Source organism: Chionomys nivalis, chromosome 7 (assembly GCF_950005125.1).
Source record: "Chionomys nivalis chromosome 7, mChiNiv1.1, whole genome shotgun sequence".
Lineage (NCBI taxonomy): Eukaryota > Metazoa > Chordata > Mammalia > Rodentia > Cricetidae > Chionomys > Chionomys nivalis.
Window position 1 is genome coordinate 98,520,493 of NC_080092.1, and position 24,406 is coordinate 98,544,898.

At 46.2% G+C, this 24,406-nt stretch overlaps 1 protein-coding gene across 2 annotated transcripts in view; it reads right to left on the minus strand.

The window, feature by feature from the left end:
* Cyth1 (cytohesin 1) overlaps positions 1-24,406 on the minus strand; it is an 83,195-nt gene that overhangs the window by 37,597 nt on the left and 21,192 nt on the right. The window contains exon 1 of one of the 2 annotated variants that reach the window (XM_057773847.1): positions 6,832-6,903. The exons of the other annotated variant lie outside the window; for it this stretch is intronic. Coding sequence (XP_057629830.1) covers positions 6,832-6,862 — 31 coding nt within the window. The 5' untranslated portion in view covers positions 6,863-6,903. Of the gene's footprint in view, positions 1-6,831; positions 6,904-24,406 lie in introns of those variants that run through there. 2 annotated transcript variants of the gene reach the window in all.

Genomic DNA, 24,406 nt, shown 5'->3' on the forward strand with positions numbered 1-24,406 from the left:
GAACTCAACTCTAGGCACAAACTAGAAGGTATAGGGAGTCAGCAGACCAGAAGGAGGGGGAAAGGCTGCAAACCGAGTCCCTCCCATACCTAAAGAAAAAAAGATGCTAAAATAAATCCATGTACAACCAAATTTATGAAAGCATAGTGACCAGGAAAACAAAACCAAACAGGGAAAAACCTGCTTGCAGCACAGGAATCCAGACACAGAAAACAGAAGTTTATAAGAAATTATTTTCTTAGACTAATAATTCAACAATTATTTATAACAATAAACCAATCAGGTTTATTAGTGACTGTGGAAGATACAAAGTTGATAAGATAGGGCTCCACTGTGTTTCTTACAAAAAAAAAAGGATCAGACAGCAGGCACACATTAGTCTAAACTGACTCTATACAAGAGCCAAGATTGACATTGAGCCAGAGTTCACCAGGAAGGAAAGAGTTCCCAGACTCAGGGGTGAGGTGGGGGTGGAACAGAGGCGGAAGGGTGGCCCAAGTGGGAAAAGTCTGGAAGGCAAGCTGGAATGGGCTAGTAACTTTGACTCCAGCTGAGACAGTGGGTTCCACTGTTGTTGAGCTGAGCTGAAAAGCAAAAGCAGCAAGGAGGCGCCAGGGAGAAAAGGACCTGGAGGCCTTCCAGCTCCAGAGAGGAGAACAGGGACTGATCGCTAAAACTCCAAGTGTCATAAAGAGAAAGTGCTTCCTCGCCTACTGGTGCTGGTGGCTTCCACTGACTCTCTTGCCTGATTCTAACACTCGAAACACACCCACTAGCGCCCCTACCCCTGTCTCAGGCACAGGGTCTGCTGGAGCAAAGACAGCCTCTGACGAGAGTCCACCATTGCTGGTTTCTTCGGCAACTTCTGATGAGATAGGCAGAGACCAAAGTATCCTGGTGGCCCCTCAGCTCACTGAGGATGCTCAGTGCTGCCTGCAGGCTCTCTACACCTAAGACACTAAAGAACACAATGAACACAAAGTCCCTGCCCAGGCATAACTCCAACCTCCCAGTCCTGGAGGATCTGAAATTCTTTATACTTAAAATGCTTTGAGACTCTTTAGTAAGAAGAGAAACAATGAAAAACTTCTCCAACAAGGCCACAGAAACAATGAAAAGCTTCTCTGACTTTCACTCAATAAGGGCCTGAAAGCTGAGAGGGGTATTTCTACCCTAACCTCACATGTATTAGTTGGGTTTTATTGCTGAGATAATCACCATGACCAAAAGCAGCTTGGGAAGAAAAGGGTTCCTTTAGCTTACAGCTATAGTCCGTAACAGAGTAAAGCCAGGGAGACCCAAGTTAAGAAGACACACATAGAGGCCTAAAGGAAACACTCCCACAGGTGACTAAGTTTACTCTTATATACCAGAGGACCATGTGTGTAGGGATGGAACCACCCACAGTGAATCGTCCCACATCATTAATCAAGAAAATGTCCACAGATTGCCTACTAGTCAATATGATAGAGGCAATTTCTCGGTTGAGGTTTGCTCTTCCCAGATGACCTAACGTGTTGAGGTGCCAAAAACCTAACTAGAGCATCACAGAAGAGTGCCAGACATCCACTCTTTGGAGTTGTTCTTAGTCCTGGCAGCAGGATTAAAGTCTGAAAGGAGCTTGGGAATAAATGGTGACACTGGGTGGAGCCCCAACACCCTGAGCACAGCAAGTCCAACTGCTGGCCCATTAGAGTCACTGCAGCTTAGCAGGAGACCAAGGCCGGGGAGTAGCCACAGAGGCCCAGGCCTCTGGCCTCTGCTGCAGGTACCAGAGCAATGTGGGGGGTGGGAGCAGATTTCATCTCTGCTCTATCCACAAGTGTTCTCAGGCGCTGCTCTTAGATGGGCCCTGTACAGAGGAGGGACTGGAAGAAGCAAGACCTGTGTCTCTGAGACCCAAGGTAGGATGTAAAAGGCAGACTGAGGAGGCACAAGAACTAGGACATGAAAAGATGCTGAAGCTCACCTAGCCCAGGAAGTGCAAACAAAAGCAGACGGACCGCCAGAGCCCGCGCCACCAGCAGTGCAGACGGCTGGCGCGGTGTAGCTTTCTGTGCCACCTTAAACACACAGGTCTTTCCATCTGAAAATATGAGTCTGCTTCTCAAGCTAGATTTGGATTCTTTTTTTTTTTTAAAGTAGTGTTCTGACTGCATGTTTGCCTGCAGGCCAGAAGAGAGCACCAGATCTTATTATAGATGGTTGTGAGCCCCCATGTGGTTGCTGGGAATTGAATTCAGGACCTCTGGAAAAGCAGTCAGTGCTCTTAACCTCTGAGCCATCTCTCCAGTCCCTAAATTTGGATTCTTAGTTAGTGTATAAGAATTTTCCCAATGACAACAACATCAAAATGGTAAAAGCTGAAAAGTTTCAGTACTGTACACAGTGACAAGAATGAGGTATTCTAGAGGTGCCAGGAGTAACACACGATGGCACCAGGCAGCACTATGTCAGGTTCCTCCTTATGTACGATGTGTGCCTGGTGGACACGTGAACCCTGCACCATCAGCGGGCACCACATAAATGAGGTCCACAGAGAGGCTGCATGCTTTAACTCTTCCTTTGCTATGGTTCTATGAGCTGGGTCCACAGGAAATGCAATCTTTGCCATTGAGGCTTCTCCTCAGAGAAAATGCAGAAAAGCCACTGGCTCCTTTGCCAGACAGAGCGGGAGCCCTTCTCTATGTTAGGAACATTCATGTTCTCTGGTTCACTGTCAGCTAAACGCCTGCTTGGCACCCTGACGCTGCTGTGGTAGCACCATGGCCTTTCATATGGGCTTGCTGTTCAGAATCCTAACTCAAAGTAAGGCAGGGAAAGAATACTGAGCACTAAGAATGGGGTCAGAGCAAACACTGACTCTCAAAAGAGACTCACGTCTCTGAGGTCAGAAGTTGAGTTCTATGAGTCTGTCCTCTGTAAAGTGTGAAACACAGGGTTAAGGCAAAATATGACTTCCTTATTTTCTCAAGAAAGGAAGGGACGTACTGGGTGGGTCCTTCCACAGCAGTCCATCTGCAGGGAGCAGGACTTGACTTCCTGCCCCCATAGCTCTCTGCCATACCAAGGCAGGAGAAACAAAATGGTAGCTGATAACCTCCATGGACAAGAGGGGTTACATCGGCAGGGGCAGTACACTTCTTCCTGGCTGTTTGTGTTCAGAGGCCTGCTCTTCTGGGAGCCAAGGCAGTGGCTGTTATTTTAGTGCTGAGCAGGAATTGGCTAGATAACTGCAAAGGCACTTCTTGCTCTGGAAGTCTGACTGCACAGCTACTAGTGACCCCTGACACTGAGCTGGAGCCACACAAAATGCTTAAGCGAGGCTGAAGACCCTGGGAGGGTGCACAGGCGAAGCAGCATTCCCTGGCGTTCTTCCTAAGAAGAAAGTACAGCTAAGTGGGAGACAGATGGATGAGCAGACACTAGTACACTATGTTCAGTGAAGCTGCTTTCAGAAGGGTGTCAAGGTCCAAAGGAAAAATGTGAGGTGGGAACTCCCAGATATTTCCAGGTCTAGCTCTCCATCCTCGATGCAGCCAACAGCAAACTATACAACCTCCACCCCATTTCAGCAGTCTCTGCCGCCCTAGGATGATGGCTGAGAACAGAAGCATGCTGCCTCAAGCCGCTCCTCTGCAGTGCCCAGCTTCGTCCTCGCTGACCACTCTGCAAGTCAACAGGACTCCTGATACCCAAAACCTAAACCTGCTTTTCTTCCCACTGATACTGGACTCTGAAACTCTAGCTCCACCTTCTGCCTCCCCAGACCTCCTTTCTAACTGGTCCTGGGTGTCTGCAGCTAGCTTTCATACTCCACACAAGTAAACGTGGCAGGTGGCAGAAGGCCTCAGGCCCCTGCTTCTGCCCCACCTCCTCATTAAGGAGAAAAGGTGCAATCGTGGCTGCTGTGCTCCACAGGGAGGCCTGTAAAGCTCAAACCAGAGGGAAGCCCTCAACACTGTAACTGCAGATGGTGGCACAGTCTTCCTGCCTTGATGTGTGCTTTGAACAAAGTCAGATATGCTCCTGCTTAAAAATAAGATGAAAGCAAGGGTCACCTGGAGAAGCACCTGAGGTGTTCATCCACAGCACCTTGGGTCTTCCTTCTAACACCTACCAAACAACTTGTTCCAAACCAGGACACAGGTCACCAGGGATGCTGCTGTGGGCCAAGTTAACATCAAGGTGAACTGTTTATCTGTCACTGAAATCCTAGTGTTCTAGTCAAGAGGTGCTATATTCAACTCTGTTTGGTGTGTTTTCCTATAAATAATACTATTTGATACCCTTGTAGTACCTCAAAGCTTCAGACATTTATGAGTCTTTTTAGCTCAGGTCTGAACTGCTCTCTGAGATGAACCGCTCGTGACAGCTCCTCAATGAGGCACAGATCCAATACCAACAGCCTGCTTCATATTCTGGTCCCTGACTGGTCCTCAGCAATTTATTCTCCTACTGAAACCTACAGATCCATCTAGCTAGCATTTGCTGAGCATCTGCCATAGGCGCAGCCTGTGCTTAGAGCTGGGACTTAAATAGCTCTAGACTCAGCCTTGCCAGTGGGGAGAGGCAGGCAAGCCTGTGGCAGCAGCAACCTGACACAGCATCTGTGCATGCTAAGGACATGCCAAGATGCTGCAGAGGGGCCAGCTAGATCAGGACTTAAGGGAATGGTGACTCCTAAGTGACAGAAGAAGCCTTAAGGATGGTGGGCACATCACCAATCAGGACCTAGGGAACACTGGGCCCAGAGAACCCAGGAAGAGGGCTTAGTGACTGCTGTGGAGGGCCATGGGTACATATCAAGAGGGACTACACATAAACAGATAAGCTCAAATAGCTAATTTACTAGAAACAAACCTTTGGCAGTTAAGGAAACAGTGCCCAATTAATTATATTGGTAACTCTCACTTAGGCAAATAAACACAAGATGCTGGAGAACAACCAATTATTTAAGTACAGATAAGAAAGGAGGGTACCGGGCTGGAGAGATGGCTCAGCCGTTAGAGCACTTGCTGCTCTTCCAGAGCACCCAGGTTTGACCCCCAGCACCCACATGGTGGCTCACAACCATGTATAACTCCAGTTCCAGGGGATCCGATACCCTCTTCTGACATCCCAAGACATCAGAGGCACATGTGCTACATGTACATACATGCAGGCAAAACATTCATGCACATAAATAAGTAAGTAAATGTAAGAAATAATTTTTAAAAGAAGGATGTGAAAGCAGCACAGCTGATGTGCACAGCGGAAGGACCTGCCTTCTGAACGTCTGTCCAAAGCCCTCGCTCTCCTCCCCGGGGACCTTAGGGACTTGCCACAGGAAACTCCACTGGTTCTCTTCCATTTTACACCCACATAAATGCCATCCTGCGTCTGTGGCTACACCTCGGGAATCTACCTTAGCAATGGTTAAAAGGGCAATGCTTTTCCCCTTTGTTCCAAACAGGAAACATTAGGAGGGGGTTGGGAAATGGGGGCACTGGCTTTTCAGGGTTGTTTATTAAAAGCAGAGCTGGTCTGAACCCCTCAGGCCCTGTCCCTAAAGCTCTGCCCTAAGACCTGCTCCAGGTCCATCACCCCAGCTCTGGATTTAGGCCTGCACCCATACTCAGGGCAACTGATGATACACTTTAGAGCCTATAAGGCAATGGGGGAGCCAACCACATAGGACCCCTCTGGCTCAAAGTTACTATACCACACTTCCTAGCTGGGTGAAGTTCTAGCAGCCAGTAGCCATGGAGATGTGACATGGAAGCCAGTGATCACTGGTTAGGCAGCCTCACTCTGATATTTCTAGCATTTTATTCCATGTCTTCTTCTCTCAAAATTATTTCCCTTGGAGAAATAATACCAGGGCTAATGTGAATTCCACCTCTGGAAAAAAAGTTTGCAGCAGGCAGCTTACCCTGGCCTGGCATCGGCTCTCATTACCAACCTTCTTTGAAATCAAAAGGACTGCAATAAAAACGGCACAACCTTCTCACTCAGAAGAGTACCCACAATAGAGTTTTCCAAGAAGCCTCGTGGAAATTGCCCAGGGTGAGCTCTCTTTAAAGGCGAGACTTCAAGTGTGTGCTCAGTAAGCCAGGAGAGGGAAGTGAAAGAGACAGCCAGATTTCCTGAACCAGCCCCATGTTAGGTTTACTCTAGTACCCACACTGGCTGCAGCTGGTCACACTTGCTCCCTTTTGCCTCAGGGCTGAAGCACTGCAGCTGAGCCAAGGCAGGCACAACAGGGAGGTTCCCAGGGTTGCAGCTCCTGCAGCTGCACAGCTCCTCTGTTTACAGCATGGGTTGGGGAAGATGAGGGATGCGCAACAGACACCACAAGACTTCAAACAGTCTTCACCTGGCCAACAAAGAGGAATCCTCTACGCTGGCTACACTTCATTTAGGAAAAACAAGAACCACTGAAGCCGAATTTTGATGGCATAACTCAGGAGACGTCTTCCCAGCCCAGCTCCACTGTGTCAGGGAGTTCCCAGAGCTATAGTCCCACTGCTCAGCAGATACAGTAAACGGTCAGCAAGCAGGAGGCCGCAGCTGGTAAAAGCCTGGATGACTCTTGCTACCTCATTTAGAATCTTGTATTTATTCACTCTTTTTGCCTCTCTCCCTCTGACTGAGACACACACACACACCTTAGCATATTGTATATCTTCTGAAAGGAACAGGATTAAAAACCAGACTCTAACCGCACCCTGCCACAAAGGCCCAGTAAAGTTGTTCCCACAGGAGCTCACAGTTGAGTCCATGGAGACCCTCCGAAGCCCATCCCACCCACCTTGGGCCACCTGGATCTAGTCTGGGGCTGGGACTCACCATCCTCCCCTTCTCCTTCTTTAAGAACCATTGTTTGGCCTCTCGGGGCAGCACAGGCTGGGCTCTGCCAGGAAGGACAGCTGCGGCTAACTCACTCAGCACAGTACCCTGAGCAAAGTTTCCTGGGCAGTGGTTGGGTGGGGCTAGGAACACCTACAGGGAGCTGTCCAGTCACTAGGACAGCTGGGGCTGCTTCTAGACTACCAGAGGAACAGCCAGTGACAAGGGGACCAATTAGCCTGCAGGCTGTGCACGCGTCACTGCAGTCTGTCACCGCCCAGTTCCTCAAGTCAAGCTCAAGCACCTTCTAGCACATCAAAGAGCACTGAGTCATCACAACAGCTCAGTAGAGGGCCCACCCTGTCCTCATTCACCCAAACAAGGACACAGCAGCTGCTGCTTTCGGCTTCAGCTCCTAAGTCTTCCCAGTGACAGGATCCCCTAAAACTCGTCACCTTTTGGTGAGGAAGCAGCACACTAACAGCCACAAGACGGTGACAAAGATGGCAATCACCACAGCTTGCCGTCACGGCCCAGCTAAAAGCAGAAGGCAGGGCCCAGAGATGAGACAATCAAGGGCCACACTCCCAATCAATATGAGGTCAATTTCAACTCCATTCTCATTTCTGCAATTTTAACCTACATGTAACAATTGCACATTTATGGTATTCAAATTGAAAATTCCATATATACAAGGTTTAGCTCCTAAATTAGGGTGAGTAATGGATCTCCTTGTCCTTAAATGTCATTCCTTGTACTGGGGACTCCCAACTCTTCTCACTGTAAACGTGGAGCTGGCAAGATGGCCCAATGGGTAAAGAGCTTGACACATACATAGTCTGATGATCGAGTTGAACCCCAGAATGCATAAAGGTGGGAGGAGATACCCAACTTCCACAAGTTGTCTTCTGGCCTCCACATTCTCAAGATGGCATGCACCACCCTCACACCCCAGCACAACAAATCAATGTAAATAATAGTAATGATAATAATAGTAAATCAGGAAGCCAGGTGCGGTAGCATGCACCTTTAGTTCCAGCACTCGGAAGGCAGTGGCAGGCAGACATCTGAGTTAGAGGCTAGCCTAGTCTAAACAGAGCAAGTTCCAGGACAGCTAGGGTTATACAAAGAAACCCTGTCTCAAAAAAACAAACAAACAAAAAAACCAAAGTAAGTAAGTTAAAAATAATAACAACAACAACAATAACTCAGGCCAGCCAAACAGTTCCACACAGCATTTGCTGCAAGGCTCGTACTCACCACCTCTGCGGCCTAGTCAACAGTTGCTACTTTTTGCTGACATCATCCCTGACGATTGGGTGATACTGAGCATTTTAAATATTTTGGTCATTTTTTGTTGCTGGGTTTCGGGGTTTTGTTTGTTTGCTTGAGACACAGCTTCATCATATAGCCCAGACTGACCTTGAACTCACCCACCTACCCACAGACACACCTATACTTGGGGAGTGCTAGAATTACACACAGGCCTATTTCACCATGCCTGGCTCATCTATGGCCATTTGTGTTGCTTCTTTCAAAATAGGTCACCGGGCAGTGGTGGTGGCACATGTCTTTAATCCCAGCTCTCAGAAGACAGAGGCAGGCAGATCTCTGTGAGCTCAAGGCCAACCTGGTCTACAGAGTGAGTTCCAGGACAGCCAGGTGGTTACACCAAGAAACCCTGTCTTGAGAAACTTAAAAAGTCTACTTTGATCTCCTGCTTTGTTTTTCTGCTGTCTTTCCATCTGCTTTAGACAGTCTTATGTAGTCTGGGTTGGCCTCAAACTTCTTAGTAGCTGACAATGATCTCAACTCTGACCTTTCTGCTCCACCTCCCAAGTGCTAAGGTGCAGGCATGTACCACCATGCCCAGTCGCTGGCTTCTTTTTAATTATGTTTCTTCTTCTATTTGGTTCATTGTATATTTCAGATATTATATTCTACACAGTTCACAAATATTTTTTCTCAAAAGCTATTTGGTTTGGTAAAATCTCGTGATCTGTTTCGGCCTTACCATAGTTCCATTGCCTATAACATCTTACAGCACCGCCCTGCTTTTCTATTGGTTTTGTAGTTCCTAATATAATTCAGGTCTTTGATCGTCTGGAGTTGATTTTTTACGATGGTGAGGCAGGGTCAGGTTTCATTCTTCTATATGTGAATAACCACTTTTGCTGGCACCACTGCCTCTGTTGAGAGTCAATTGGCTGCAGACATGTGACTTCTGGGTTCCCACTTTGGTTTCATGTCTGTATGACAATATCATACTATTTGGGCTGCTCTGCTTTACACTGTGTTTGAATCAGCCTCTGGCTGTGTCCATTTTCCTCAGACTGCGATAGTCATCAGGGACTTTTTGTGAATTTTACTACTGTTTTTTCCTATCTGTGAAGAAGGGCACCTTTGTTTAATGTATTCTGACAAGTAACACTAATCTAGAATTAGAAAGCTACCTCCTAAGGAAGATGAACTCAAAGTGGTCTCTTGCTTGAGTTTACAGACTGTCCTCTGCCACCCTGCAGACTGGGTCAGGTTGCTTGACCTTGCTAAAGGACTCTGGGGTGCATCAGTCCCCACTGTTCTGATGGCGGCCACATTGGAGCTGCACATTGCACAGGGTGTAATGGCCTGGCCTGTCCCTTTAAGAGACAAGCCCCACCCATTCCCTCCTCAGTTCACCGAGGCAGGCAGATTTTCCTTCCTGCCTGTAGCAAGTCTTTCCTTTTCTGTCTCTCTCCTAAAGAGGTAGCTGCTGCCATGGCTCCTCTCCTCTCTCTCTCTGCTCTTCTCCTCCAACCTCACTCTGCATGTTGTGCCTATCTGTCTGTCTCTCACCCATGGCGGTTGCGGCTCCTCATGAGACTGGCTGCCCCATCTCTGTCTCTCACCCACCATGCGGCTCCCAGCCTGGATCCGCCGCACGGCCCACAGGCCACTCGGGGAACAGCACCATCTTACTTAAACCAACACTGGGTAGTACTCCTTTCCTGAATCCTAATGCACCACACCAGGATGTTCTTTCCTGTGTGCTTTTCACCATGTTCATGAAACATATTCAGAAAGCAGTAGCAGGCAGTCTGATCCTTTCCCCCAGTGTGAACCACAGACGACACTGTAGGGTTTGGCCTGATTCTTTTGCATGCAATATATATTATGTTACACTGTGTCTTTCATGTCACACACATCTATGTATACACACACCAGAAAGTTAGCAACTATTTTTGCATGCTGTTTATAAACACCTCGTTTTTACTTTTGTGTGTGCACATGTGGGTTCATGGGGTGTGCATCAAATATAACAGGCATTTTCTCAGTTGCTTTTTTTTTTTTTTTTTTGAGACAGGATTTTTCTAGATAGCTCTAGCCAGAACACACTATGTAGACCAGGCTGGCCTCAAACTCACAGAGCTAGGCCTGCCTACCACCGCCTCTTTAATGCTGGGATTAAAGATGTGGGCCAACACACCCAGCTCTTCAGTTTAATTTTGAGACTGGGTCTCTCACTGAGTCCTCACTGGCCCTCACTGATTCAGTCAGACTGCCTGGCCAGAAAACCCCTGAGATAATAATGCAATATGTTGCCACCCTGACTTTTACAGGGCCAAGCTCAGGGTCCTAGGCCCATGAAAGCTCTAGTTCTCTCTAGAAGTCTTTCTTAGAAGTAGAGTTCCTTGATCCAAAGCTCCCCTGTGTTCCCAGGGTGGACTGTGAAGTTCCTTAGCCAGCTATCTGCAATAGCATCAACTTAAAAGGAAACAACCACAAAGCACCGCCATGACATCACTGGGTGGTATCCTAGTTTCATTTCTGTTAATGTGATAAATATCCTGATTAAAAGCAACTTCTGGGGAAACAAAGTTTATTTGGCTTACAATTCCAGGACACGGTCCATCAATTCAGGGAAGCCAAGGCAGAACTCAAACAGCTAGTCACATCACACCCACCGCCAAGAGCAGAGAGAAATGAATATACCCAAGCTGTCTGCTTGCTTGCTTTTTTCTCAGTTAGCTTTACAGCCATAAAATGGTGCCACCCACAGTGGACTGGGAACTCTCATATCAATGAACAAACAATCAAGACATCCCCAACAGACATGCCCGGAGGCCATCCTGATCTAAGCAAGCCCTCTAATCTCAATTCACTCACTTCTTGGGAGAGTCCCGGGTAGTGTCGAGTGGACAGTTAAAATTAAGCAGTACTGGTGGCTTTCACCAACTCTCCTCTCTAGGCTTCACTGACATAGTCTACCTTGTCTAACCCTGAAAACCCTGTAGGCTGAGTGTTCTCTCCAACCTCTGCCCTTGATGAATCCTGTCTGCACCATTTAAAAACTGTTTGAGGGCTGGAGAGATAGCTCAGAGGTTAAGAGCATTGCCTGCTCTTCCAAAGGTCCTGAGTTCAATTCCCAGCAACCACATGGTGGCTCACAACCATCTGTAATGGGGTCTGGTGCCCCCTTCTGGCCTGCTGCGGACATATACACAGAATATTGTATACATAATAAATAAACAGATAAATATAAAAAAAAAAAACTGTTTGACAGTTCCTAACCCGTACTTCTACCTTCTGGCATTAGACCTGATTCCCAGGCAATCCTGACTTGGGTGGAACAGGTCATTTCTACTTCCTATGTTCCAGTAGTAGGACATCACATGTACACTGAACAGCACTGACAGGTAGGGACATTCCCAGTGCTGACCTCTGAATGGACCTCACTGTCATCAAGCTTGTCTTTCCCTAAGTGTGAGAACACTTCTGTTCTGTGCAATGATGTCACACCTTATGTTCTTTTTTCTAACTGTCATCCCTCCTACTGGTTTGAAGGACTGAATAGAATATTTACAACATGTAATGCAATCTGTCACTTGTTTTTAACTCCAGTTCTATCTTCAGTTTCACACATTTAAAAAGAAATCAATCAAATCTATAATCTTTCTACTGTTTCACCCAATAAGGGTCCCTGAGCACAGTGGGTGTGCACTGTAGAGACATCAAGGACTAAAGGGACACAGCATTTCTCTGTGTGGGATGACGACAGCAGGGAATACACAAAAGCAGAGTGGGAGCCACTCTCGGGCATGTGCTCTGGGGCTCAGGACAGTGTCAAGTTCCACGGGAGCAGGAAGGAATGCAAGGTGAGGTCAGAGGGCTGAGGCCTCTGGAGCGCTGTGGGGAGCCTGGGCTGTTTCGGGGACTGCAGTTTCTGTTCTAGGCAGAGCAGACATCTGATTTCCTTTGTGACCAGAGCACCCTGGGTGCTGGCTTATAAGAACAGACTGCAGACAGCCAGGGCAGAAGCAGGGTGGCCTGAGAAGCTGCTATGAGAGGTGGAAGCTGAGCAATAAAAGGGTCAAATTCCTGTTCTATTTATGTCTAGGTTATGTCAGGGCCTACAGATGAACTCCATCTGAGGCATGGAGGCACGAAGAAGAGTCAGGTTTGAGAGCAGGCCATAGCCTGGGCCTCTGTAGCTCCTGCCCAGTCCTCTCCATCAGCCCAGGAACCTAGACCCCTGTTTCTCGGGTTCTCAGCCTCATCCCCACAGCTCCTCACAGCCCCATCCCTTAGCCCCTTGTTTTCGGCCTTCACAACTTTCACCTCTATTAGCCAATGATTCATTCTTAGTATAATTTCCAAAAAGTGACTCAGAATAACTCAAACAGTAGCTACTATCCCTATTTAGGATGACTTCCCGGCAGTCCTGAGTCCCAGCCTCCGGGAGCCTGACAAAAGCTGCCCTACACACTGGAGTGCAGCAGAAACCCTGGCCAGCCCACAGTGCCGCCATGATGCCCTCTGCTGACTTCTGTTCTGCTAAAGCTAGTGCAGCATCAACTCTGCTAACTAAAAAAGGGAAATAAAGAAACCCTTCTCCAATCTTTAAAACAGACATTAGCTCCCAAAGGCCCATGTCTGGCTCAAAGGAAAGTGACTACATAATTTATCATCCTTACTAGGCAAGGCATGTGGTGTACCACTGTAATTCCAGCACTCAGGAGCCTGAGGCAGGGGGATCATAAGCTAGAGACCTGCATGAGCTACACAACAAGAACATCTCTCTCAAAGTCTAAACAAGTAACAAGAAGACCCACGGTCCTGGAAGTACAGGCCGAAATGGCATCTACTGAAAGGGCTGAAGCAAGAGGACTACAAGTCTAAAGCCCGTGCTACAAAGTACATTCAAGGCTGGACTACATAACTTAGAGACTCTACACAGACAAGAAGGGGGATCCGTGAAAGAACATTCATCTAGCTTATGCCAGGCTTTAACCCTAGCAATGACCAAAACAAACATCATGAGAATTTATCTTCCAAATTGCAATATATAACTTGAAAGCTGGCAATATTAAGAGTTACAGCATCTACTCACGGAGTTGGGGAGATGGCTCAGAGGTTTAAAAAAATATGCATACACTGCTCTTCTAGAGGGACCTGGGTTCAATTCCCTGTTCCAAGGGCTCTGGCACCCTCATATAGACATATATGCACATATAATAAAAATTAATTAATTGATTAATTAAAAAAAAGAGTTACAGCACCATACCTGGACATAATAGCACACATCTACAATCCCAATATTCGAAAGGCAGAGTCAAGTGGATCTGTATGGATTCAAAGCGAGCCTGGTCTATCTAGTGAGTTCCAGAGAGCCAAAGCTGCATACAGAGACACTGTCTCAAATGCATAACAAAACTAGTTATAATACAAGCAGGAACAAACTGGAGAGATGGTTCAGCAGTTGAAAGCACTGGCTGCTCTTCCAGAAGTTCTGAATTCAATTCTTGGCAACCACATGGTAGCAGCTCACAACCATCTACAGTAAAATCACTCTGACATAAAGGCATACATACAGATAGAGTACTCATATACATAAAATAAATAAACAAAAATGCAAGTGGGAACTATCCATAACACTGGAATATATAAGCATATATCACATATACTAGACATATGTCTGTCAGTGCCGAATGGAACCTTGTAGAGAAGTCACTGTGCTGTGCCTGGATGGGAACTGTTAGAAAGCTCCCATGTACGTTCTGAAATAACTAGGCACATTACAAAAGCAGACCACGTTACGAGGCCTCAGAACAGTGATTCAGATGATGTAGACGCGCAGGATCAGGGCAGGCCCGACAATGAGTATGAAACTGGCCAAGGGGAAGAAGACACTGAAAACAACGCATACTCATATCATGTGTCAGAGCGTTCCTACACAAGTTTGCTTTTAAAATAAATTTTACTATGCATATTTAAGGTACGCAGTATGATGTTCTGGAAGGCATGTAGATAATGAGAAGGTTGCATGGTGGGGCAAGTTAACACACCTGTCATCTTACAGCATGCCAGCCCAGCACACTGCTGAGCTGTGTTTTCACACCAAGCTGTAGTTCTTCTGACCTATATCTCAAACACTAATGCAGCGTCTAGACTCAAGATGTTTCATGTTTCCAAACAATTAAGACCAAAAACATAGTTAATCCTTTACCCACACACACATCCACAATGGATAGGTGAGAATATCCAAACATGGGCCAACTTGCCACGACACTAAATGTCATGAATATTTCTATGATATTCTGTGCTTCCATTACCTTTTTCAAAAAAAAAAAAAATACACGGTTTCTTTGTGAAACCCTGGATATCTTGAAACTCGATCTGTAGACCAGGTTAGACTCAAACCCAGAGATCTACCTGCCTCTGCCTCTCAAGTACTGCCCAGTTCCACTACCACTCTTAATTCTCTGACTCTAGAACACACCCTGCCGGCTCAGAGGCTGTGGCTTGGCTTCTCTACATGCCTACTCACTGAGTGTAACTACAGATACATTTTGGTGAAACAACTACTTAGCATCTAAAAATAAATAAATATTGCTTGCAAAATACACTATGGATGGAATTACCACAGCAGCATGAAGGGTCACTTTTTCCTGTCTTATGTCTGTCACTAATTAAATGTCAAACTCTACCGCAGCATAAACTGTATCAGCAGGGTCAAGTGCGCCAAGCACTGTATCTTCCAAAGAAGACTCTGGGATAAAGGGATGCATACTACTGATACCCACCCACAAAGCCTGTTCCCATTCCCTAACAAGTCTCTCTGGTCCCTGGCACCCATAGGGTTCTCATGGCTGATGAGAAGAAGCCTTTATGAGGCAGAATTGTAACCCTTTCATCATCAAAACCAAGAGTCAAAGTTAACAAGGCGTCAAAACAAACACAAACCTTATGCAGGCCTTAATCTATGTTTTAGGTTGCCTGCCCCTCCTCCTTCTTCAGGTTATCACTGATCTAGGCTGGGTTTGAACTTGCAATCCAGGAAACCCAGATCACAAGAGTATGCCACCATGAACATCTCTTTTTTTTTTTTTCTAAGAAGAGCAACTGATATTTGTAAGAAAAAAAGTAAGACACAGGTGTGACACTGTAAAATAAAGACTGATCTTATCTACTCCTTTTGTGGAGGAAATCCACTGCTGGTACCGTAAGTGTCCCAGAAGGAGCACTGTATAGCACAGACAGCCCTGCCTTGACCTCAGAGAGTCCTCCTAAGGAGGAGTGATATCCAGAACATCATGATGGCCCTTCTTGGCCACTTGGCAGACAGATCACCAACTGACCACAGTCCATAGATGCTGGAAGGTGCATCCTGAAGACTTGATTGACATGTTCCTGATTTGAGGGAGATACTTTCCTCCACGACAGAGAACACACAGTTTGATCCACAGGGGGAATGGTAAAGCTAAGGCTGAAATAATATCCACACTACACTTCGACATTGTTGCTGAAATATCTTTAAATATTTTTTACGTTAAACAAATTAATTAATTAAAAAGAAGTTTAAAAAATAAAAAAGAAAAACCACTGTATCTAGAGACTTGATCTATGCTGCCCTCTGCTGGCTAAATGAATAAACTATTACTAGTCATGACTCTTACGCTACCTTGGAATGTGTTCAGTGCAACCATAATGCAGGAAATGCACTTTGTGACTATGTAGCAACTTCCAGCTTCACTCCTCCTTAGGGCTTTTTTTCCCCTTGATGTCTTAAACAAGATCTCACTATGGGCACCAGGCCAGCCTTGAAGTCACTGCTCCCTCTGCCACCCAGCATGGCACAGGCTTACACCACCATCCCAGCCTTCCCTGTGTCTTTAGGGTTCCCCAGGTGTCCTCTTCTCCAGGGTAACGTGTGCACAGAATGCTCTGCACTGGTTCAGCAAACACTGCTGAGCCATCAAGTGCCATTCTGTCTGGCACTTCGTTCCCAAGTGCTTAAGTGTGGGGGGGTCTACTGAAGGACACAGGTGGCAGCACTCAGACCAATGACCATAAAGCAGCTAAGGCTGGGTTCTGAGGCTTGAGGAGCTCCACGCTCAGAGGAAGAATACAAAGAAAATTTCCCCCATGGGAACGGTAGAGCGACTGGAGAAGGAAAACAAAAAGAAATACTTTTCAAGAAGATCATGAACTTGGAGGCATCATCTGGCATTTCCTCAGGAAGTGATCTAAGAGGCTAAGAAAGGATGCAGAGGTCACTGTCTCAGGGGGTCTATATAACCTGTAGGATGAGGAGGCCTCCACCAGCATACTGGCTCCTCCCACCAGCATGCTGGTTCCTAACCCTCCACTCTAGCTTTCCTTGCTGCTCTACTCTTTGAAAACAACTGTATGACCAATCAGAACCAACCTCAGCCTCTTCTCAGGCTACAAGAAAGAGACACAGGGATGGAGGAAAGGCTACCTCAGAGACAGAGGAGTTGTCAGGAAACCAGGTCATCAAACTGCCAGGTGGGCTGGCAAGACCTGCTTCACCAGCTAAAAGACCAGAGGCTTCGGTCTGAGAATCCACTGGGTAAGTTTGTTTGTTTGTTGTTGTTATTGTTGTTTTGTTGTGAGACAGGAATTCCCTGTGTAGTCCTGGACACCCTGGAATTCGCTTTGTAAACCAGGCTGGCCTTGAACTCACAGAGATCCACCTGGCTCTGCCTCCTAAATTCTGGGATTAAAGGCCACCACCACCTGGCTATTGGTTAAATTTTAAGGTTTTTTGTTTGTTTGTTTGTTTGTTTGTTTTTGGATTTTCGAAACAGGGTTTCTCTGTAGCTTTTGGTTCCTGTCCTGGAACTAGCTCTTGTAGACCAGGCTGGCCTCGAACTCACAGAGATCCGCCTGTCTCTGCCTCCCGAGTGCTGGGATTAAATGCGTGTGCCACCACCGCCTGGCTATTGGTTAAATTTTAAAGGCAAGTATCAGTTTGCAAAGAAATACAGAAATACTTCTGAGGGTCTACGTGATCACTCTGAGAGGTGACTGAAACAGAACAGGCACTCTCCAGTCACCTCCTCCTCCTAGTCATCACCATCATCTCCATCTCAAGACTCTGCTTCAGAGTGAAGAGAGCTGAGAGACACCTGGCCTGGCCTGGCCAGCCTTGGGAGTCCTCTCATTGGCTCTCCCCTGTACCCCACCCCCTCCTACTTTACTCTCCCCTGCACTCCACTCCCTCCCACTTCACTCTCCCCTGCACCTCACCCCTTCCCATTTCACTCTCCTCTGCACCTCACCCCTTACCACCTCACTCTCCCCTGCACCTCACCCCTCCCATTTCACTCTCCTCTGCACCTCACCCCTTCCCACCTCACTCTCCCCTGCACCTAACCCCTCCCATTTCACTCTCCTCTGCACCTCACCCCTTCCCACCTCACTCTCCCCTGCACCTCACCCCTTCCCACCTCACTCTCCCCTGCACCTCACCCCTCCCATTTCACTCTCCTCTGCACCTCACCCCTTACCACCTCACTCTCCCCTGCACCTCACCCCATGGTACCACAAAGGCACTGTTTGCCTAAACTCTAAAACTCCTAAATGTCAGCTCTTCTCTATCAAAATCTCATGCTCAGAAAACAGCAAGGAAGTTTTCTGAGCAGCTAAACGCCAATCTTTGTTTTATTTTTTATCAAAATAAACTTCTTATTAAATAAAACATAGGCATTAAATGAGTAGCCTAAGTTGTTTTATAAAAAACACAATGAGAGTTTTTAAAACATTTCATCAAAGGCATACTTTCAAGGAATAAATACATGGTGACGTCTTTGTATGGAGCCAGGCATGCAGAGTACATAAAACACAGAAGTAAAAGTCCTGAGCACACTCAGCCCAGCAGGAAGCCTCCATCCATCCCTTACGAATGGTCTCCAGACTAAACAATACAACTTCCTATGAGGTGCCAGGTTTTTCTGTCACAGCATGTGACTTCACTTCAGGTTGTATCCAGGGATGCACTCCACAGAAAGGTCTGTCTGAATGTCTCCCCAAGCCACACTAGAGAGCATTCTCCCACAGTCAGCTGCCTGCACCTGTGGGAATTCTAAGGCAGTGATTCAGAGAGCTGAGTCATCTCTTCACCCTGTTATCTGAAAACTTTGGATGGGCAGCAGAGAATGATGCTTCCAGAACTCTTGCCCCGCCTTCCCGAGGTCACATCCTATGTGACCACAGCACAATGAGACGAGTGCCTGGCCTGTGGCTCCAGTGAGCTTACTCACACCTTACACCTTCCACATAAATGCCATTTTCGTTCAAACTCAGAACACCCCATCCTAGTTTCAGTGTTTAACATTTGAATATTATTATTTGTCTTGTTTTGCTAAGACAGGGCCTCATGTAACAGGCCCGCCTCAACTCACTCTGTAACTGAGATGGCCTGAACTCCTACCCCTCCACCTCCCAGTGCACATCACCACAAGAGGCTTCCATCACATTTAACCACCAAGCCCTTCAGTCGCTTTCAGTCTGGGACAGCGCCTCAGTCCTCCATGTTTCAGAGCTTGCCGCATGAGCAGACCCTAAACAGTCCCTCAGCTTTGGTTCTGTCAGCTGCTTTCTTTGGATCACACTGAGGTCAGGCCATGTGGACAAGAATAACACTAAGAAGGAGGCTGCGCCTGGGTCAGGGGTATGTGATGCCAATCAATCTTTCTGTTAGCACCGATGACCTCAAATTGGGACAAGGTGAGAATATCGAGCTTCTGTGAGGTCACCCCCATCCGCACCTACGGTCACCATACTAGTCTCTCACTGGGGAAACTCTTGCTCCTCAGCACCTTCTTCTGCCTGGCAATTTCACTGCCAGTGTCCTCAAGGTGGCTGTCACTTCTGAACCCCAGGCTAGCTCACTGTGGCATCAGCTATCTTCCAAGGACTGTGGGTCTTGAAGGGAGATGTGCTTGGAAACAGCATTCGGGTTCTTGAGTGCACTGAGTGAGCGGCTGTGGCTGTGAAGTGCCTCTCAGACACCTTCAGGAGGGCGCCAGCCACTCTCCTTCCCATGGTGTGACCAGAGCCTGTGCTGGGATGCCAAACACACATGGACCCTGTTCTTCTGGCTGAGATTTTTATTGCTGGTTGTAGGTGTTCTGCATGTAGCTTGGATACTGATCCTTTGTATCTGTGTGCTACACACTTCCAAATACATCACCTCTCTTAGCTTTCTTTGGAAGGACTTTTGTACAAAAGTCCATTTATCTACAGTCTAGTCTGTCACACTATTCTTTTTTTTTTTTTTTTTTGGTTTTTCGAGACAGGGTTTCTCTGTGGTTTTGGAGCCTGTCCTGGAACTAGCTCTGTAGACCAGGCTGGTCTCGAACTCACAGAGATCCGCCTGCCTCTGCCTCCCGAGTGCTGGGATTAAAGGCGTGCGCCACCACCGCCCGGCTGTCACACTATTCTTTATGACTTCTGGGTCTGCAGGAGAGTAACTCAGGGGACTGTGTTCCCAATAATACTAAAACTATTCAAAATTTACATACACACACAATAATAAGTAAATTCAAATTTCTTTCTAAATGGGTAATTAGCTGTCATCAACATCTGTGAAAATGTCACTGGGATCAGCAAAAACCCAGCAATCAAGGTCCTGGGCCACTATATATTCTCTTTGTACAGAAGCTGCCTGCTCTCTGCATATATGAGGATTTTCTCATCTAAGAAATATATTTCTTACACTTCAGAACCAGGTGTAAGTCCATGCCTGTAATTCTAACTAAGGCACAAGGACCTTGAATTCGAGGTCAGCCTGGGCTATATAGAGGGAGTTTGTGAAACAAGGAAAGAAAGAAGAGGGGGAGAAGATGAGAGGAAGAGAAAACAGAAAATAAATTAATCTTAAGACTATATTTTACGAAGTAGAAAGTAGAAAAAGACAAGATCTTCTGAGTAAATTGGGAGCATGGAGATCTTGGGGGAGGGGAGAGGCAGGGAGGAGAGCAGAGAAAAATGTAGAGCTCAATAAAAATCAATTAAAAAAAAGTTGACAAGAAAACAGACTGAAAAAAAAAGACTATATTTTATTTAGCAAAATTGTGGTAGTTTGAATGTAACTGGCCCCCAGAATCTCACCGAGATTGGCATTAGCAGGTGTGGCTTTGTTGGAGTAGGCATGACCTTGTTGGAGGTAGAGTATCACTGTGGGGGCAGGCTTTAAGGTCTCATATATGATCAAGATACCACCTAGTGTTTCAGATCACTTCTTGTTGCCTGCAAGATGTATGACTCTCAGCTACTTCTCCAGCACTATGTCTGCCATGTCCCACAATGATGATAACGGACTGAACCTCTGAAACTGTAAGCCACCCAATGAAATGTTTTCTTTGTAAGAGCTGCCGTGACCATGATGTTCCTTAACAGCAATAAAAATCCTCAGACACAAATATAGCTGAAACAGTATCTCAACATGTAAGCAATATGAAAGTTAAGGTATTTTTGTGTGAGTATGTGTTGTGTGTGTGTGTTTTGTATATTTCAAGTCTTTAATAATATCTGTCACCCAAGAAAAGCACACCAGACTTTGTGGAATAATCTTTTTGTATACTGTGAATGTGTCATTCAGATTGATTTAATAAAAAACTGAACAGCCAATATTTAGGTAGGATTTTTCAGAGCAGAGAGAATGCTGGGAAGAAGGGTGGAGTCTCAAGGAGATGCCATGAGCCACGTGGCAGCACGAAGATGAATAGAAGTCAGTTAATTTAGGTAGTAAGAGTAGTTAGAGACAAGCCTAAGCTATTGGCCAAGCTTTCATAATTAATAAGAAGTGCCTGTGGTTATTTGGCAGGAGGACAGAAAAATCTGCCTACACCTCATTGATTAATTGTGTAATTTTTTGAAATATCATATATGCACAGGTGGAAAAGTATTTAAAAAGTCGAAGTCTGCTTAAGATTGAGAAAAATTTCTTGGAAAGCCAAAACAAGAATTTCTTAGTATAATAAAGTTATCTACTACAACATACATTATTTTACATGACACACACACTCTGTGGAACACAGGCACAGCTCTCCCTTTACGATCTGAGAAAATGAAGGCTGCCCACCATCAATGGCTTAATTTTCTATACTAGTTTCCCTCTAGCAGGAATCCCTGAAAGGATTAAACACTCATGCAGAGGCCAATTACACAGGGCAGAAAAGCCAGAGGAAGGACTGGGAAGGGGAAATAAAAACGTTATCTCTCAGTTGTTTTGACTGTCCACACACTAGGGTAAAGTGTCAGACTCATCACAGAGTTTAGTAATGCTGCTGACTACAAATCCTCATGTCAGCAGCTCAAGTGCCCAGTCAGGAATTTATCACAATGTGCAAAACTTTACAAAAAAAAATCTAAAATGTTATAGACTTTCTAAAGAAGCAGAGAGGAGCGTGCTCACACATAGAAGGCTTCTGCACACTAAAGGGGTCGGTTTCTCCCAGTGACCTCCAGAAAGTGTTACTCAAGTCATTTTAGGGATTTGGGGTGTTACAGTGCTGTACAAGACACAGAGTTCAGAAATCTCTCTCCAGAGAAAAAGTTCTAACAAATGATGGAGCTGGCTCATGGATGTAGCCCTCATACTCACACGACAGACAGGAGTGTAAATGTTCATGTAGCATCCATAGCAACACTGGAAACCACCTAAGAGTCCATTAAAAGTATAGCCAATGTTCCTAAATTGTGGTGTGCTGGGAAACAAAAACACAGCATAGCAAACCTGAACATTACATATTCTCTCCCCCCCCCCTTCAAAACAGAAGAATTCTGACTAAATACAAAACAACTGCAGATTCATGAAGGCAGCTTCTAGCATGAAAACTCGAACACAAGTCTCCCATGCACCCTTTGCTAAGGAATTTCTAGAGGACTTCTGAGAATGTCACTGACACCTAAAATAGGTCCTCAACTACTCAAGGTGATCCCACAGAGAAGGTGGCATGGTGGTTGCAGGACACTTCAGGAGGGAAGTCAAAACCCAAAAGTCCCCAGCAGAGCTAGTTTTAAGAAGGCTCCAGGGTCCTCCAGAGGAAGAATGGCTACCTGGAGGTGGGAGCAGGCAGAAGACACTGTGGCTGGGCAGAAGGTAAAGAAGGGTGAGTTAAAATAAAAAAACAGAAAAACAAAACAAAGAACCTGAGAGTTTCAAAGAAAACCAAACAAATGACAAACTGATGCAATCGGTAGCTCCAGGAAAGGCTGCAGAAGACAGAGAACACGTGGTTCTGTCCCCTCCTATTGTACTGGGGAGGGGATCTCGAAATGAGTACTGTGGGTTGCACTATGCAAAGACTTAACAATGTTCTGAAAATTACTTTAACCTGAGAATTGTATCAGTGTTGAACATCCTTACAGCAACGCTTAAGGGACTGAGGGATGCTTCAGCCCTTAGTGCATGAGCTGCTCTTCTAGAGAAACAGGTTTGGTCCCAGCACCAAATTCCCCTAAAAGAAAGCCCCATCTACACTCCTGCCACCCCCAGTTCTGGAAACTACCAGCTAGCCTTTCCGTCTGGTCAGGTCTTTTATGTACACGTGGCCTTTTGTGACTGGTTCTGGCACAATCTGTCTTCAGGCTGCAGCCATTCTACACCTTTGACCTCTTCAATGCCTCAATAATCCTAATAGATCGTCCACAGCTCCCTGTTGATGGGCACCCAGGCTATGTGCACTCTTTGGCTCTTCTGATTGGTGCTGCTGGGTGTACTCAATGTCTCTATATTTTTCATGGCCTTACACTTCTGCATGCAGCATTTTGATAGTGGTTTCTGCTTTTCTAGCTCTACCATCCTTCACAGTCCACTCCAGGACCCCTCTTTCAGCTGCCTGTCTGCTGTGGCCATGGAAAAGGAAACAGAGTGCTGGCTCAGATTGCTGAGCCTCACCTCTACGCATTTTAATTTTATGGCCTACAAGCACTGTTCTCTACTGAACATGTCTGCTGAACATGCCTGTATCTTAGGTACCACCCAGCAGTCATGTCAAGTGTCCTATCTGCTTGGTGTAAGTACTGGCCATCCCATCAGAAAATGAACAAACAATTTCAATACGGCAGTTGCTATAGGAACACATCTGGTCAGGACACAGGGAAATCTGTTCTGTATCTGGAATAAGGTAATACAGTACAAGCACTTGCAGTATATTTTAAAACTACAGTCCCTGGTTACTTTTAGTAGTTGGAGATACAGGACATAAAGAGGAGAGGAGGTAGATTATTAAATTGCTTCATATTTTTCTCTGCATTCTAACACAAATTCAATTAGGGATTTAAGACAAAATTTTTAGCCTTTACCAAAAAAAATTGATTGTGATGCAAAATTTAAGCTCACTTATGAAGCAGCTCGCTGGCAGCGCAAAGCAGTACAGACAGGTGTGTAATGATATTTTGTTTATGTTTTAACAAATAAAGCTTGCCTGAAGATCAGAGTGCAGAGCTAAGCCAGCAGAGGCCAGGGAGTGGTGGCACACACCTTTAACCCAGCACTAGGGATGTGGAGACAGAAGTGATACGGCTGTGTCTGGAAAGAGAAATATAAGGCAGGAGATAGGAGTTCACTGCAGTCTGAGGTTTGTTGGAGACAGATGCAGTCTGAGGACTGCCCCTGAAGTCAGAAGATGAAGTCTGAGGAGACAATTTGAGAACAGGATCGCCCCTTAGGTCTCAGCACTGGTAGAGGAAAAGGTCTCTCTAGTGGCTGGCTGCATTGCTTCTCTGATCCTTCAACTTTCACCCACACTATCTGACTCCAGGTTTTATTTATTAAAACCAATTAGAATTCATGCTACAACAGGTGGGTGTGGTCTCTGCTGCTGTCAAACACGTCCCCTTCTTGTTTCGTCTCTCTTCTTCAGTCTAAACTACACAGCCCCTTCTTTGTAAAACCACAGACCAATGTTACAAAATGAAGCACTCCACCCATCCTCCTAGTCAGCTGACAAGCCGCCAGACTAGGAGCTGCTCCTGCCACAGTGACCCAGGAGCTCCAGCCAGTTCCCCTGAGGTCAACTAGGCCAACAGCTCTTCGACACTGGCCACAGATTTTTTTTTTTTTGTTTTTTTGTTTTTTTGTTTTTTTCGAGACAGGGTTTCTCTGTGGTTTTGGAGCCTGTCCTGGAACTAGCTCTTGTAGACCAGGCTGGTCTCGAACTCACAGAGATCCACCTGCCTCTGCCTCCCAAGTGCTGGGATTAAAGGCGTGCGCCACCACCGCCCGGCTCCTGGCCACAGATGTTAAACAAAGGTGAGAGAATTCTGCTTGGTCTAACCTTTG